The following is an 18,119-nucleotide window of genomic DNA, read 5'->3' as shown; positions in this document are numbered from 1 at the left end:
TACTTTGGACTGCAGCTGCCATTCTTAAAAATTAAAATTTCACAAAGTGGTTTTAAAATGTTAATTTTAATGCCAAATTATTTGTTGGAAAATGGCATTATGGTGGTACTTTATTTTCAGTGAGAACAATTAGTGTAGCTTAATCCATTTTTCATCCACTTTTATTTTTCTGTCTTTGGCTCTTCAGTATGGAAAGAAAACATTGAATTACACCATCTCTACTCGCTTCTACTCTAAGAATATAATTGTTAATGCTACAAAAAGAGCAAAGAAATAGCAAGAGCGTATGTAAACAGACAAATTTGAAAAGCATCAGATGCTCTTACTTTCAAAGTATCCTATCATTTTGAAAAAAGTATTGTAAAAATTATACTGTGGTTGCAATTTCAGTCTTTCTACCTTGACTTGCTAATAGGAGGCTTTTCAATTGTAATGAGCACAGATCAAATCTGAAACTCATTGAAAACAAAACACTAGTTTTATTTCATTGTTCAAGTTGAATGAAATATCTAAAAAAAAAAGGGCAAAAAAAACTAAATTAGCAGAGATGCTATTAGTAACAGAATATATTAATAATAGAATATACAACTGTAATTGGGAATCATGGTTACTACTTAGCAGGATTCAGCCCAATGTTGAACAATCTTCTGATTGTTCTGTATGTTCAAAACATTGATAATGCAAGGTATGATTAGAATTAACTGAGCTGTGGTAACACTTTAATAAATGCTCTATTTTTTTTTAAAGACTGGCATAGAAGGGTATTCACTGACAGTAGCAAAATTTCTACATGCAATGTTTCCCCAAAATCATGGTGGATTATTTTTCCCACTGAATAAAGCAATCCAAAACTACCTGGCAATGGTGAAGAATGACTGAGACTTCCTTGGGATTTTACTTCTGTAGCTACTGTAATTAATAATTATGCAGTCATTAGTATGAAATGAAAATGTCACTTTGATGTTATTCTTAATGAAGCAGATTTTCATAAAGGTGACAATGTGCCTTGCTTACAAACCAGCACAATGACAGTCGTCATGTACCTTTTTTGTGGTGACTGGTGTGGTCTAAATTTTCTACGCTCTTAGGAACAGCAGCAACATGTGTTTGAGTCATCTGGCTCTATAATCAGAACATGAATATAATTATATACATGCACTGTTCTGACTCCATACCCGCAAGGGCTGCTGCTGCTGTGCTCTCCCAGTGGCAGCTCCCTGCTCTGGGGAACCCACAAAAGGATTGCCTTTACATCAGGGTCTTGCTCTCTTCCAGAGCTAGAAACAGTTCCATCTCAAGCCTCAGCTAAGTTAAGGAAAATCAGGCTCTTAAAATACTTGCTTCGCATTGTAACTCCACTCATACCTGTTATCCTGTCTCCTACCCAAATGTTATGTATAAAACCAGGCATTGACTTTGAGGTAGTTAGGAACTGGATATATTGAGTCAGTTACGATGTTAATACAGTTAATAATGTTCTCAAAGATGAATTGCATAACTAATCCTACATTTACAGAGATAATATTGGAGCTGTCAAGCATCAATATTGGAGAACTCAGCATCTGGCAATGCAATGTTTACTGAAAACTTACACTATTTTGTACTCATCAGCTTGGCTTTAAAACTGTTTTAACTGCACATTGTTCACTAATCTATTTCTCTTTAGAAGTACCGATGCAAATCTCTTTTGATTTGGCTAGAAGTTTTGGAATTATCTGTACGTACGCTGCAAACACACTTTGCCTTTCCAGTATCAACCACCTACCTTCTAAGCATTTTATTAATCTATCTAACCTATGACATTCAAAAAGTACCCATTGCCATAGCATCATTAAGTTTCACAATAATAAATTGATTTCATTTGGGGAGCTGTACTCCTCATGGTGTGGGTGGATCTCAAGGAGTGTTTCGAAAATCAAGCTTGCCAGTAGCAGAGCTAGTGGCTGTAACCCTCTGACAATGCAGTCAAAGTGCTAAAGAACATAACTAGCCCATGCAGATGGCTAGGGTGAACAGCTTAAACCTAGGAAAAAAAAGGCATGAAATTAGAAATAAATACTTCTACTAAATGAAAGCATACAGTTTTGCTGGCTGATAAAGCTGGGACAGCTGTCATGGTCAGGGCTGCTCTTGTGTACTGCTCACATCTGACTTTGGTTTATGTCAATAGGATTATAAACTGTGTGCAGTCTAGCAGTTGATACACACGAATGCTATTACCTCCAGTAATAAGACTGAGTTAGTAACAAAACACTTAATCCTCTTCCACTGAGTATAATGCTCTGAATACAGTGCAAAAGAACCTGTCTAAGACTAAAACTCCTAGAAAACAGCTACTTTGTTTGCTTTTCTTAAATGGTTGCAAAGTAGAAAGTGTCTTCAACTTCCTGTTTTACTAAAATTTCACTGACTTTCAATCAGCAATTTCTGAAATTGGGACCACTTGTCAAAGTAGGAAAACAATTTTGTTTTCTATTAGAAAATTGCACTATGGGCTCAATAGAGGGACATAAATTGCAGTTCTAAATTAGAAAGACATAGAATTTGTTTTCCTTTCTGATAAAATCTGACTCAACTTCTGATAAACCCAATTTTAACCTGTTACTATAAGGGTAATAGTGATTACTCTATTAGAAGTTAAATGGGAAGAAAATACATGTATATTCTGAAAAATGTAGCAAAACAGGGTAGACACTATAATGGGCTCACATCCAAACAGTTTCTTACTGCTTGAGAAACACAAATAGATTTGAAAATTAGTTGTGAAAGACTTGTAGCAACGTGATGGCAAAACCACTGATGTTACAAATACAGAAATAGGTCGTGTAATTGATTTCTAGCAACAACTGCAGCATTGTCTATTTGCTGTATAACTTTCTTCAGACTAGTTTCATTACTTGCCATTACAGTAAGATTGTCTTTACCATGGTGACTAATACCTTTTTTCTATGTATGTCAAAGTTAATCTTCCTGCTGCTCTACTGTTTCACTTCATTGAGTCTCTAGTGAGACACTGGAAGTTCCTTTTCTTGTGTTAAGAATTATTCCCCAGTCCTTAGATAACACATGTATACGGGTATACACAGCTCCAAGCAGTTGCACTACTGTGACCATGTCACATAAATGGGAACTTATCTTATGCCAGCAAATACAAAAAAAATCCCTTTAGTCCTAACACTTCCCCAGTAATTCACACCTGCCTCCCACCAAGATAATTTAATCTGTGGAGGTTTCAGGACTCCATTTATCATCTCTCCCTCTTCTCGTTTACTAGATAGCTAAAGTTATCTCCACCTCCTTCTGCCTGAGTCCCATCACACACTTAATCCATTTAAATCCTTCCATTATTTCTTCTGCTAAATCCTCAGCTTCAAGGTCCTATGTGCCATCTCTTAATGTGTCATAACCAGCACAAAGGTACTGGACTCCTCTTGCTGAGACTCAATAAAGCCTGCAAAATAAAGGCAATTTGTCTTTTGCCCCTTGTTAGTTATGACTATAACAAAATGGGCTTTATGCTTTTTCCTTTTTTTTTCTGTTTACCTGCAGGTTCAGGATCACAGGAACCCAGCTACAAGAGGTGAATAGGCCAGACTGTATTCTGCTTAATTTAATGACATTTTCAGCATAGACCAGTGTTATTTTTCAGAACTGCATCTTCAAATTAATGAGTTTTTTTTTCTTTTAAACAAGTATTTGTTTCTATTATCTTTGGTTTTTAGTCTTTATTTTTTTTCTGACTAGACCTGCTTTTGAGAGAAAGATAAAACAAGACAAACCTTGCTTCACATCCAAATACCCTTTAATATTTTTGGACAGAATTTCATGGTCATAAACCAGATCGTCATCTCTCCTGAGGTTTCAATTTCTGTGCCTGCTCCCTAAGAGCGTTAACAGGGTCTTATGAAGATGAGGCACTCATAGAAACAACCTGAACTGAACCCTTTGGGCTGTGAAGATGCGGCCTGGATTTTGACTTCAGTTTGCATTTCTACAGTGTGCTAATGCAATGGAGAAAAAGCCGGCTATTTGGTAAGGTGTTGAATAGTAAGAGATCATAGAAAATATTCAGGAATGTGTCCTCGCACTCTTTGCTGGCAAAGAGCTACCACAGGGCGGTGTAAAAGGGTATTTGTGGAAGCTGTTGGGGTTGTTAGCTTCTCTGAATTTGCAGTAGCTTACTGCACGCTTTAGAGGTGAAGAGAAGAATATTCTTAGCACTGCTTCTGCCTCTTCTGTTACATGCTGTAGTGTTTTCTATAGCTATGTCTGCATCTTAACTGATAGCATCTACATGTCTGCAGGCATTTTCCTTTTTAGAACAATTATTTGTGAATTTGTGAAGAAATATTTAATAACCATATTTAGTATCTGCCCTGAATCAATTTTTAACTTCAATTTAACTTCACCTTTCTGTTCAGTTTTAGGTACCTGATGAGTTTCTCCTGACTTACCTTCAGCTTGTAAAGTTATAAGTAAACCATGCAATTTCTGTGTTTGGCAGGTAAAATTTAGCCCATAAAACACTGTTTTTTGTCATGGTGGGAAAAAGAAAGCAGAAAAGTTATGTCAAAGCAACTAAACCTTCTCTTCCAATATGCATATAAAGTTCTGAATGGTTGAATAAGAAAACAATTTGATTTTTACTTTTTTTTTTTTACTTTTTATTCCTTTTATAGATGAATTATTTGGGATTTTTAAACTACATTAAAATGGGAGGTGGAAAATAGTTTCTTATTTAGGGAAAGTGAATAAAATTATGGTTATCAAAGGAGATGTGTGATCAGACTAAAATTCATTTCCACACTAAATGCAAAAGCTTCTTTCAATCAACATTAATTTATCTTATTTTATTTTCAAAGTCTAAAAGCATACTTCTAGGAACATATTTTAGCTTCCCCTTCTGGATCCAAAAATCTGTAATTAATCTAAGCAAACTTATCCAAAACATGCTTTAAAAATTCATAATCTTACTATATATTTTCTGTGCTCAGAAGTCTTTTAGAAAAGGACTAATCAAGTGATTTCATAGATGCAGCAAAACAGCTCCAAAATCTCTTGTATCTTTAGCCCTGTTGATTACAATTTGTCATGAACAACTTCATTCACTGAGTGTCTATAACACTGTAGTGGCCTAGATGAATTTTTTTTTAGAATTATGCTGATTATGTTTATGCTTACAACATTAATATAAATAATTATACAAGCAGCAGGTATAACTTTTCAAAAAAGACTTCAGTGCAGCTATGGATGCTGCAGCACTGTTTTACCACCTTCCCTCCTGATCCTGGGAACACTGAGCTGTTGTATGTGCTTTAGTACTTGTCTGCTCATAAGAAAAAGGTTTTTAAGGATGCCTTATGCAATTATGTCCAACTTTATTCCTTAACATTCCATATATTCCAGAATGCTGGTAAGCTCAGCTTCCAGAGTTACAGATGAACTTCTATTTGATAGAGCTAGTTGTAGCCATTGAAACAAATCGCAGAATTACCCATCCCATGTCAGATGGAGCTGGATGATCCCCATCCAGGCAAAGTTTAAAAGGACAGGCAAAATCCTGTAATTTTCTCACTCAGGAGAAAAATGAGGATCTGTGGAGCACGAACAAATTCGGAAGAATAGCAGAAGTGCTTAGGGTTTAATACAGCAAGTCCAGCAGCGAGTGCTTAGTGACCTGGGAGATTCTGTCAAATGGGCAGTTTGCCTCCACAAGGATTGCAGAACAGCGTATAAAATGCATGAATTCACAAATACCAAGAAATGGTCTCGCAACAGGGTAAACTACATTGAGAGAAATGAGTTAGATTGACTATAGAGTGTATCAGCATGACTTCTCACACAGTGAGCACAGGGCAGAGATTTGCAAGAGCCAATACAGCAAGAAGTATTTTGGTTACTTATTGCTTATGGTTTAGTCTGCATAGCTCACACTGATTCAATGTCACTTCAGCCAAACTTAGCCAGTTAGAGGAACGCTACCTTGCAGTACAAAATATTTTGGTAAATCTTGCTTTAGGTTGAAATTTGGCCAGGCACAGCAGGCATAAAAGGGGAGATAGGAAAGATTTACTATCCTATTGCACCGACAGGGAAACAGAAGCGGATAAGGTTACACGAGTTGCTCAAGATCACAGAGCGGGTCAGGGCAAGCGTTCAGACACTGAAGAAAGCAGTGAGATTACATGAGGAACATATAGTAAGAGCATAAACTACACACATTCCCAGTGCTTAAAGCTTATTTCCCACATAAATACTTAAATTTTGCTAAGTTCATATGAAATCTTGCTTCAGCATAAATTCTTCTGTTACTGTAATAATTCTAATTCTTCATTTACATATTTCTTATCCTTAGACATCTGGTTATCTTTTTTCATGCATAGTCTAAAAATTTTTTTGATGCATATATTTCTGGTCCAACTCACATCAGGTCACTTTCTTGATTTAGTTTTATGGCTTACTGCTCATGGATTTTTCTTTTTGTTCCATAGACACTTTCATACCATCATGTAAGATATTTAAATTCATTGCAGCTCCTCATGTATTTTCATGCAGCAGAACTAGTTATCTACTGAAGCACCTGTTTTCCAGAATATTATACTTAATTATTAATTTTGACTGACCTTGTGCTGTCAACTGTTATTAAATAGGATGGTAATGTTACATCAGAATTCACATTGCACAAATATTGGGTTACATGCTACTCTATGGTAGGAGGAAGCTGGAGTATGTTCCTACCCCTGTGCACACTACAACTGAGGTCAGAATGGCACAGGCAGGGCAGACACAGAGCATTACATTAACATGCTTTTCTTAGACTCAAAGTCACAGTTCTGGAGTATTTTTGTTAGCTGCCTAAAAATTGTAATGTATTGTCCGGACAACCAGCCAAACCCAAGCCCAGTAAGGATCAGAGGTTGAATATCAATAATTAAACAGAAGATTCATCTCTTCCTATGGCTGTGTATGAGCATATTTGGATATTAAAAAGATGCTGCAGCAACATAGAAAGCTGTTGGGGTTTTGCCAAAGAGGCATAAAAGTGTCTCCCAGCACATCAGTTAAGTTTAGTGTGCAATCCCCATGCCTAATTTGGGACGATGGTGATCTCATGTCAAGAGAGGAAGAGAAAGGCTACTACAGAAGCACTTCAGAGCCTTGAAACTGGGTTTCCATCACAAACAGCCATCTGGAGGAGCTTTTTTTTTTTTTCCCACAGTGTAGCACTGATGAGCAATTGCACTAGTAGGATGATTGTATCGTGCAGTTATAACTGAGATACTAAAGATAAAAGACATTAAGACATTTAGATGTAGAGCTTAGTGATATGGTTTAGTGGAGGACTTCTTAGTGTTAGGTCAGAGGTTGGACTGGGTGATCTTGGAGGTCTCTTCCAACCTAGATGATTCTGTGATACCCAGAGTACTAGCTATTCGTATAATTATACCTGCAATGCTGCTGCTGTACCTTGCTGTATAGTCTTGGCAGCATTGGCAGCACAGCAGTTTGAGCTTGTCTTGGCGCTGTTCTTGAGCTATGAAGTGACCCCCACCATCACTGGGGTATTCTGTGCATGCATGTACTTTCACAAGGGTTACATGTACGCAAGCTTCCTTCTCTCCTTTTTTGATGGCTACAGAACAGATCCTGCATTTTAAAGGGGGCATGGATCCTGACCTGTCTGCATCAAATCTAATTTGCCTTTCAAAGTACAGCAGCTCTATAATAACCTAGAAACTAATGATGCCAGCCTGGAAGTGGGAACAATTTCCTTTTCAGAAGGAATAAGAATACATCTCTTTCCTCTCCCATTCAAGTGTTTGAACCTCTGCATTATCGTGTCCAGGATCTTTTGTTTAATTTCACTTCAGCTCGATCATTCTTGCATCTTTTGTTCACAGTGATCCTGTTTGAAAAGATGGGATAGATAGTACTCCTACCCAAATTACTGGGTAATGAGGAAGGCTTGAGGAAGGAAATGAAAGGAACTAATGTACTTCCTAGCTATATTCTTACGTAAAATAACACTATTACCTTTATCTGTTGAAAACTGCAGTGATCAGGGAAAGTCCCTGATAATTCAATCTATAATGCTATTTTTTCTAGTTATCTTCTTTAAAAAGGCAACAAGGAGGATCCAGGGAACAATGTGATCAACTTCACCACAATTTGAGGACATCGTGAAGCACTTGGATTTCATTTCCAAGTAGTCAGTAGGCTATTTGTGCTTTACCAGTATAACTGATTATGGCTGGCTCTGCGGATGATCAGGAAATAGTGACTGCAGTGTCAAAGGCTTTTGACATCCCCTGCAGCATTCTCATGAAGGAGCTGAGGAAGCATGGACTGGAGGAACAGGCTGTTTGGAGGGTTGAAAACAAGCCTATCCCACTTGGTTGATGACTGGCATCATCCATTTGGCAGCTGGTGCCTAGCAAGGGGCTCCAAGCTTGATAGCAAGGGCTGATGATTTCCAGCATATGCATTGCTAGCCTGGGTAATAATGATGCAGGGCACACCACTAGTGAGCCTGTGGATATCCCTGTAGTATGTAGGAGGAGTAGCTGGCATGGCAAATAGCAGAGCTTCAATCCACAGGGACCTTGCTGAAGTTCAAAACCAGAACAGCAACAGCCTCAGAGTTCAATAAGGAGACATGCAGATCTCTGCGTGGGAGAGACAGAATAACCCCAGGCACCTCTGCAGGCTGAGAAGCCACCAGTGGAGCAGCAGCCCTGCCGTAGGGGACCCACAGACATGACAGTGGGTGTCAGGTTGAACACAAGCCTCCCACACACAGGGCTTCCAGGCTGTTCTGTGGAGAAATTTTGCGATACTGTGAGGCCTAAGATGAAAGAACCTCTCACTCCAGGTAGGTTTTGAACTGGGACCTAAACGTCAGCATTATAGAAATTATGCACTCATGTCTTTGCCTAAGCATTTCATGTGATAAGGCTTCCACTATTTGCTTGGGAAATTATAACATGTTTCTTATGTTAATTTTCTCACATTACATTAAGTCTGCACTATCTTTATTTACCATCAACTTCACTAATTTTACCTGTCAGAGAAATAAAGTAGCTGAATTTATACATAATTATGCATGAAAACCAGTAAGTTAAAGTCAGAAAAGTAGTTAAAATGACTGCTGCGTGTTTAAGTCGACAATGGTGCCTCGGGCCCACCCATAAAAAAACATTTATTTTTGGATGTGAATGGCTGTCTACCGAAAGCTTTACCAGAGACTTTACGAGATTCCCCAGGATTTGCAGCCCTGCAGAGCTGGCACCAGCCCGAACGGGATGTGTGTGCACCCGGACTGTGGGACCAGTAACGGGTGTGAGTCATGCATGAACCAGAAAGCAGACAAACCAACAGTGCTGCTCCAAACCATGTACAAAACAAAAGTTTTAACATGCATACGGTTACTCAGATTCTGATGACTTCAAATATCAGCCTTGTCCTATGTTTGTCATCACAACTGATCATGTTCCTTTGCCTATCAGGGTTGACTACGTTATCTTAAAACAAACTTTCATATCTAAATAGCATTGTACTGTTAACTGTCAAAATAACTGAAAAGCACATCATCAGTCCTTTCGAACATTCTGAAGAAAGATGCTGCAAGTCATTTAGAAAGTGTCACACCTTTGTTTAATCCATCCCTTAGACCTTCCAGAGTTGGCATAGACTCCATAAAGATAGAACTTCATCTTTTTACTAACAGTTTATCTTCATGTTCTTAGTGTTAACTAGTATTTGATAAGTATAAAATCACGCCTAAAACTGCAAGACAGAAACCTCATGTTGTGTTTTAAGACTAGGTCCTGAAATGCAGCTCAGTTTAAGCAGCAAGGTTATTACAGCCTCAGACCACTGAAGCTTCAAGAAGAGAAAGTATTTTTTCAGATGGGAAATTTTGATATGTTTCATCTTCTTTATGTCTGTTTTAGGTCTTATCTGTCAGTCTTGGAGTCTGCAAGGTTGCACCCAATTATATCATGGTTGGTTTGCTATCTATGTCAAGCTGAGTTATACAAAACCACAAAATAAGGTTTGGTTCTTATCCTGAGACTGTCTCATTAACTACAGCATTGCACAATTGTATCAGTAATATCTGACTCTTAGCTATAATAATTCACCAGGATGATGTCATGTAGGCTGTCACGTTATAAATAGGAGGTACTATGCAAATAGGCTTGATAACAAAATGCTCTCCTTGCTTTTGAAGGTTGACTTTAGGGTCTTACTCTTTTGTGTACAGATGAAAGCTCTCAGCCTAAGGAGCTGTGCCGCTTACTTCATGGCAATCTCATTTTTTAACCCTTACAACAAATTTTATCTTTTTTTTTTTTTTTTTCTTATTATCACCCCAAGTATCTACATGCTTTTGCTTCCTAACAGTAAGTCAGGGGTCAATGCAAGGCCACAACGAACCTTCACCTTTAGTTTAGACATGCATCCTTCTGGAAATAAGTGTGCAGGACATTGTATCTTGCAATATTTTGCCCTCTTCTGAAAGAAAAACTAAAAATCCTCCTACTGATAAGGGTGCAATTACATTCTAGGCCTGCTGCATTTCTTTCCTACTTTTATTCCCTCCTTTCTGCCTCTTTCCCTTTGCCACTCCCGCAGCTAATTTATATTCATATTAGTTGTATAACTGGTATTCTGAAGGGAAGTTTTTGCTCAAATGCACTACATGTTATTTTTGTGTGGACAGTTATTGTGAGTTCTGTCCCATGCTAAAATCAAATTACCGTCATCTGTTCAGTTGTAGAATTTATACATTAGCATGGAAAGATTAGTGTTTTACAGTCATTATCTATAATGCAATCTTGATTACATTTAAATATCTCATTTTAGCAAACCATGCTATTATTCTTCCTGCTGTGCTATGTTCATGTCAGATGTTGTGGAATCTGATGACAACTTTTCATGTAAATTGGGTCTTCCTTTGTGTCCTGGTTGTCAGGAAAGTGGGAGCTCCATTTTCCCTTGGGTTTCACCATTGTTCAAATTATTATTTTTTTTTCCTGGAACACCTAGCAGTCTAATATTTATGTTGCCTAAGATCTGGCTCTTAGGATGCTGAATCTGCAATTATTTCTTGCTTTTGTTTGTTTTGAGTTTTGCTTTTTTTTTTCCTGTTACTGTCAACCTCTTTTGTCTCTAGCCAACTTAACTGACCAGAACTGCAATTTAATCACTCCGAATGTTATCTATTGCTATTCTTTTATTGTTAAAAGAAAAACAAGGGGGGGAATTTTGCAGTTCAAAGTCTCTTGGAACTTGTATTAGCATCAGTTTTCTAAGTCGTAGCCTCTACACTGTTTCACACTGGAAATTAGGCACTGCTAGGAAAGAAAAAAAAAAAAATGGAGAAGGCTATTTGCCTAAAGTGGTTTTTTTTTTTTTTTTTTTTTTTTTTTTTTTAAGACTTTTTGACTTCTGATTCTCTGTTTCTCCCCCACTCCCAATTGCTTTGCAAATTTGTAATTCACTGCTTCCAAAGGTTCTTCAAACTTGTTCTACTGGTTTTCAGGAGTAGGCAGACTTGTTTTTCTAAGCTCTTCAGTATACCAAATGAATTTAATTTTTCATTTTGTTCCTACAAAGAATCCCGGGACGCTCCTTGAAGGGCAGTTCATGAGTGCACAGCATCGCATGGACACAGTGTGGGCTCCACAACACTTTAATTACCCCGTGCATGAAACCATACGGAGCTGTGCTAACACGAAGGCTCTCTTCAGTAACCACGAAGACGTTGATCAAGAAGTTAAGGGGAAAGTGCCGTATCGTAAATAATGCAGTCAGCTCCAGGAGGTCACGTTTTAATGAACATCTTTTCCCCCCTCGCCCTCAGGCAGCCAAGATGGAGGGGAGCTCCCACTTTCGGCCAGGGTGTGGACCTGGGGGAGGTCACTGCAAAGACCTTATGGTGGTTTCATCCCTGCTAAAACCACTGGAGATGTGGACCTTGAGGGGTCTGAGGGAGTGGTTCTTACATTGAAGAGTGTATGAGGTGGGAATGGGCCAGCAACATGGGCCTCAGGCTAAGCACAGGGTGGGAGAAAAGGGGGGGACTTCGCTTGAGGGGCAACAAACTGCTTGGCACTGCACGCATTTTGGGAGGCTGCATGCTGAAACCCTGCCTGAAATGGGCCAGTTCAGGGCGAAATGAGAAAAGGCAGTGGAGTGGCAGAAGTAAAAAAAAAATAAAAGCGTTTAGGTCTACGCTTGGTTAAGAAAAAATGAGAAAAGCCGGTCTTGCATCAAAGAGACGGCTGAGGGGACGCCAAGCCAAGTGTCCCTCGCGTGATCCGACCCCCATTGTTCTCGCCCCTCGCCGTTTTTGCACTTGAAACGTTTCCTCGCCTGTATTTATTTTCCGCCCCCCGCCGCTCCCCTCAGGGCGCCAGGCCCCGGCGGCGGGAGCCGCGCTGCCGCCCCCTGCAGGGCCGCGCGGGCAGGGTCCCGCCGCCGGGCGGGGAGGGGGGGACGGGGGACGGGACACACGGACACGTCCCTCCCGGGAGGAGGGGGCGGGCGGTGCAGCGTCCCCGCCGCCGTGTCCCTCCGCCCAGCACTACTTCTCCGCCGGCCGGCGGGCAGGGGGCGGGCTGCGGGGCGGGCCGCGGGGCGGTGCCTGGCGGCGGGGGTGAAGGAGGCGCCGCGGAGCGCGCACGGGCGGGCTGAGGCGGCCGCGGAGCGGGGCTGGCCGCGGCCCTGGCACGGCGGCGCCCGGGGGGCGGGAGCCCGGCGGCCCGGAGGAAGAGGAGGGGCGCGCTGGGGGCGCCGGCGGAGGTGAGCGGGAGGCGGCGGGGACCCCACCTCACCTCCGGCACAGCCCGGAGGTTGTAGGGCGGGGGGTGACAGCGGGGAAACGGGGGGGCTTTGTGCGGGGTTTGGGGGCGCTGGGTGTGGGGCACGGGCGCGGGGGGCTCCCGGCTGCGCTGCTCGGCTCGGGGCGTGCCCGGGGTGGTGCCCTCGGGGCTGGGGCGGTGGGGAGGGAGCGGGCAGAGCCCCGGGGTGGCGGTGGGGGAGAGCCCTGGCCCCCGGGTGTGCCCCGTGTCCCGCTGCCGGCGAGCACGGAACAAAGACGGGTGCGAGGCGAGGCGAGGAGCCGTGGGCAGCGCTTGCGTGTGGAGGAGCCCCCCCCACGCACAGCCCGAGCCGGGGCCAGCTGCAGGGGGTCGGGCACGGGGAGGGCTGGGCTGGGCTGGGTGGCGAAACCGGGCTGGGGGGGACCCGCCAGAGAGAAAGGGGTGCGCTCGGCGGGGCTCCCGGGATCCGGGAGGCTGCTGTCATATCTATTGTTTGTGAGGTTGTGTTCCTACGTGGCTAGTCGCACCCTTCAACGATGCTCTTTAAAAGATCATTTTTGGATTAATTTAATAGAAGGAGTAATAGCTATTGACTTTACTCTTTGTTGTCTGCTTTGCGATTGACTGAATTCCGGCTTGCACGTAGGGTTAAAAGTGCTGTCTCCTTTATTTCAGGGCTCTAGGGGATGATGTTGTCTCTCCTGACATCTTGCGATTGAGATACCTGAGAACAGGTTCAGTAAGAATCCCGGTTCCCGACGGAGACACTTACGAATGAACGTACTGAAATAAGAAGTTGTAAACGCGCTTCTTTTCCTGTCATCTGTACCGCATAAGAAACCATAATCCGAAGCACTTCTCAGACACTTGCCCAGATGTACGAAGTCTGCCTGCAAAGTTCTCTGTCCAAACTGACCATTTCTCAGTAAATAGCACATATCCGCGTGTTTGGGATGTGTATATAGTACTCTGAAGAAAAATCACTTTCTGTATAAAATTCCCAGAAGGAACGCTTTATTATGGACAGCTTTTTCTGGATTTACATCCAGAGAGATTAATGCCTAGAGTTGAAAGGCACTTAGTGTATACTGAAAAGCTGGCTTTGCCTCAGTTTTTCCAGATGTATTGTCTCCCCCGTACACTGGGAACATACACAACTGCATAAACTACAGATGTAGTCATGGAGCTGTGTGGACTTTTGAGCCATAGGAGAAGTATTGTTGAGCGCTGGTATCAGACGCTGCTTCATGATGTCAGCTGAACTGTGATTGTGTTATGCTAATCATAATAAAGCATCCAAATGGAGTGACACCCTTTCCGGGAAGAGGCTGTTTAGTTTCACGAGGAAGGTTAACTGATTACCTTAACCTCTGTCAAGTTCTGTGCAGAAGACCCTTCTGTGCAAGATGAACGCGTTTCTCCTTGTGCTCAGGTGTTGAAGGTGTACTGCTGCTTATGACAAGTCCAAGAGAAGAAGCTTTATAAAATGGCTCAAACCAGCTTGCTGCAGGGAAAGCAGTTTTACTGTAGGGAGTGGGTTTTCCACAAGCTTCAGCACTGCCTCCAGGAGAAAGCTAACTGCAGCAGTAGTGCTGCCAACAAACCATCTCTTGTAGCAAATTCTGGGAATAATACCGGTGTTGTCTCTGGGAAAGGAGCTGCCTGGGGTGTATTGTTGGTAGGAGGGCCTGGTAGTGGGAAGACAGCCCTCTGTACTGAGTTACTGTGGCCAAGCTCACCTGCAAACCTGCAAAGAGGCTTACATCGTCAAGCTCTAGCCTTCCATTTCTGCAGGGCCCAAGACTCTGACACGCTCTGTGTTGGAGGGTTCATTAGAGGTTTAGTTGCACAAATCTGCCGCAGTGGACTGATCCAGGGATATGAGGACAAACTAAGAGATCCTGCCATTCAAAGTCTCTTACAACCGGGGGAATGTGAGAGGAACCCTGCTGAAGCATTTAAAAGGTAAAAACAAACAAGAAAACCCTACCCAAAGTAAAACCCAAATAAAAAGCAATACTGTTTTCTATTTAGGTTTTGCTTCCAAAGAGTCTACGATATAGATGGTTTGTCTCTTGGCTTGTTATCTCTATGAATTACTCTCAGAGCTTTCACACCCACTGTGGAAAAAAATGAAGTTTGTCCTTATAGCTGACATAAATAAATGTTTTCTTTTTAAACAAAGTTTACTATTAATAGTGAATTTATTTACATTTGTATAATGATATCCTCAGTTGTAACTGGGGTTTGGAAAGACTTTGAAGTAATTGTCCAAAGAGCGGATGACAGCTTGGATACAGGTAGGATGAAGTCAGTGGCCTTCGTGTGCCATAAAGGTCTTCATAGTTGTCTTCATAGACCTGAAACAGACCTTTCAGGACCCTCTGTAAAGCTTCCAGTACTGTCCTCTGACAAAGAGGAAACTGGACTAATGGATCTCTGGGTCTGATCCAGCACACCAGTTTTATCTTTGTCTAAAAATATGCAGTAGGAAAATGTCCATTAACTCCTGGTGTTACTTCTCACAATGTGGATGGATTTGCCAAGGCTTTATCACTACTTACACAAAAATAAAAGTATTGAGTGGATCAGAAACTCATCAAGAGGGTCCATCCTGCCCCTTAGAAGGTTTGTCAGCTAAAATGAAGCAAAATACATACTATGTAGTGCTCCCTAACAAACCAGAGTCTTTTCAGTATGTCATTGAGAGTTGCATTTCTCTGAGGGTACTAGTGATGGTGTATATAAGCATGTATATCTGTAGATTCCTTAAAAGAGCCTGCCATCTTGAGCGTGGTATTCACAAGCATGTGTCTTATCAGTAACTTATTCCTTTGGGTCACTATGAAGGAACATTCAGAAAGGACAAGGATTGTCTCTAGCAATCTCTAGCTTCTACTGGTTTTGCTGGTGGTGTGAAACTTTCCTGGGTTGTTAGTTAAACTGACCTTCTTTACTGTTGCAAAGTGACTTAACTTTCTGTGGTGCTTAAGGTTTTACTGAATGATGTTCATCGTATAAAAAAGAAATCCCGTCTCCTTTTATATTTTTCCTGTCTACTAAGGCTGGGTAAACAAACACTGAAGTTGGACTGTAGCACTTGATCATACTGTCATGGTTTGGAAAAGAACCTTCCAGTTCAGGTGGCTGTGATATCCTTGTCTGGTAAATAAACAGGATGCGGGTCTACATTGTTTTCAGTGTAGTGTCTTAAAAGCAAAACAAGTAGACCAAAGTGAGACTATTTCTGGATTTTTTTGTTTGTTGCTAAGTGAAGATGCAACTTCTAACAGCTATTAAGGCCCTCATTTCAGAAGTGTTAAGCCCTCTCAATCTCTAATGACTAAAAATGGGGTGAAATTAGGTGTCTATAAACAGAATAGCAGACTCTCTGTCTAGCTTTAGGCAGTCTTTTAAAATCATGGAAGTGGATTAATCTGGTGAATAAGAGCCTGTTTACATTTAAAAGTCTATTACAAAGAAATCTTACTAATTTAGAGCAAATTCTGTCTAAGAGCCTGAATCTTGCCTCTGCTCTAAACCCGACTGTTTTGCTCTGAAGAACAGGAGTTAAGAAATGTCTTTAGACAAAAATGCAATATAGAAATATAAAAGATAATTGCAAGTCAGACCTTTTTAGATAAGACTGCTTTATGAATGCAGGGTTTAATGACAAGCTGTTTCAGTATTTAGGTGTTTATATGGGATTCTTGGGTTTGTACTGGAGAAATGAGATGTCAACGTTCGGTACCATTATCTCCTCTCTCAAATTTTGGGGCAGTGATTGTGAACTCTTACTGTTAGGCTAAAAATACTTGCAATGTAGTACATCAGCTTTGATCAAGGATTTCTCTTTATTTATTTATGGCCCTTCCTGTACTCCAGTGTTGCCCACCTGCCCTGATCCCCTGCTCTCCAAAGCAGCTGTGGTAGCTGGTGTTTATCTTCCTATTTCAGATTTAAGGGAGATGAGGTGTTAGAGACAAGATGCTTTCCTGGCAATTGAAGTTTTCAGCGCTGTGGCAAGGGACCAGGAGGTGGCTGTTGACAGCAGCACCGCCAGCTTGTTCTGCTGCAGCCGCTGTCCACAGACATGAGGATCTTGGTGACACCACCTCGCCCTCAAATGCCTTGATTGCTTTTTAATGGAGCTTTTGTTAATAGATAAAGCAGGGAAAAAATGCTTACTAAAGCTATAAGTAAGAATTTTTCATGATTCCAAAGACCTGTCAGGGAGCATTCTAGCCTGGTGTGGTTTTATAGGCTTCCTGTTAAATTTAAGTTGTTGCAATGGGAAATGAGTTTTAGGAAGAATTAAGTCAGCTGATTGCCTTTCACACTGTGCAAAGGCCCTGAAACAGTATAAAACCCCCACCTCAATGCTCCATTGATTTTCACCTTATTTTAATTTTCTTTATTCAGCAGAAGATGGGACAGACCTTTCTTGAAAGGCACTGTCGTTTTTTTTCCTTTGCTTTGCACGGCTGCTCCAGGCCCTGCTACACGTTCATGGCCTAAAATGGAAAGCCTTGGCGTTAGAAGAGCTGAACAAGTTTACACTGTTCTGGTCTTTGTGTTAATTGTCCTAGAAATAGTGAGAAAGAAGAACTTTACGGTGCCTTGTAAAGTGTCAGTTTATGCAACGTAACATGCATTGGTCAAAAGAGTGAATCTTTTCAGGAAGAATATTTTAAACAAGTTTTCAGCAACCCTTGCAGTCATAGCAGTACATGTGCAAGTGATTACCCAGAGAGTTAGGACTTTTCTCTTCCTATTTGAATGTCTTCTCTTAAAATTTTCTCACCTATTTATAACCTTGAATTGCCCTAAAAATTCTTTCAGGGTCAGATCTTGCAGAATTGCGGACCTGGAAGGTGTGCTACATACAAGTGTATTTAGCATTTCTGGCTGCCGACAGCTGAGTGAAAGAAGTGCTGTTATGGCACTGCTTCTGAGCCACTTCTCTTCTCCAGCCATGCTGTTCTGGAGCAGAAAGCAGTCTTAAACATAAGGCAGAGCAATGAAGCCTCACATTCAAATTTTAGGTGAAAACTAAGCAGAAAAGTATAAAGGAAACGGCCAAGTATGATACATACTCCAAAAGACAGATGAAAAATGTGTAAAACATTTAATAGAAAAAGGTCTATTAGGCTATTCTTCCTCATTTAAATAGAAAAATCATAACCAGAATAACCTGAATTTTGCCAGGCTAGGTTGTGAATGCGGGTTGTTTTCAGTTTTGTTGGAACAAGGTCATTCTGCCAGCGACTGGAAGGAACACAGGCAGCTGTC

The 18,119-nt window shown here is 41.3% G+C and overlaps 1 protein-coding gene across 3 annotated transcripts in view; it reads left to right on the top strand.

Moving 5' to 3' along the window:
• Window positions 1-18,119, top strand: part of ANKRD50 (ankyrin repeat domain containing 50) — a 62,949-nt gene that overhangs the window by 8,461 nt on the left and 36,369 nt on the right. The window contains exons 1-2 of one of the 3 annotated variants that reach the window (XM_068680680.1): window positions 12,648-12,807; window positions 13,503-14,792. In XM_068680680.1, coding sequence (XP_068536781.1) covers window positions 14,314-14,792 — 479 coding nt within the window. In that variant the 5' untranslated portion in view covers window positions 12,648-12,807; window positions 13,503-14,313. Of the gene's footprint in view, window positions 1-12,647; window positions 12,858-13,502; window positions 14,793-18,119 lie in introns of those variants that run through there. The other 2 variants (XM_068680681.1, XM_068680682.1) reach the window with 2 other exon arrangements.

Source organism: Anas acuta, chromosome 4 (assembly GCF_963932015.1).
Source record: "Anas acuta chromosome 4, bAnaAcu1.1, whole genome shotgun sequence".
Taxonomy (NCBI): Eukaryota; Metazoa; Chordata; class Aves; order Anseriformes; family Anatidae; genus Anas; species Anas acuta.
Note: the sequence above shows the minus strand (reverse complement) of the source record. Positions and strands in the feature narration are given on the sequence as shown.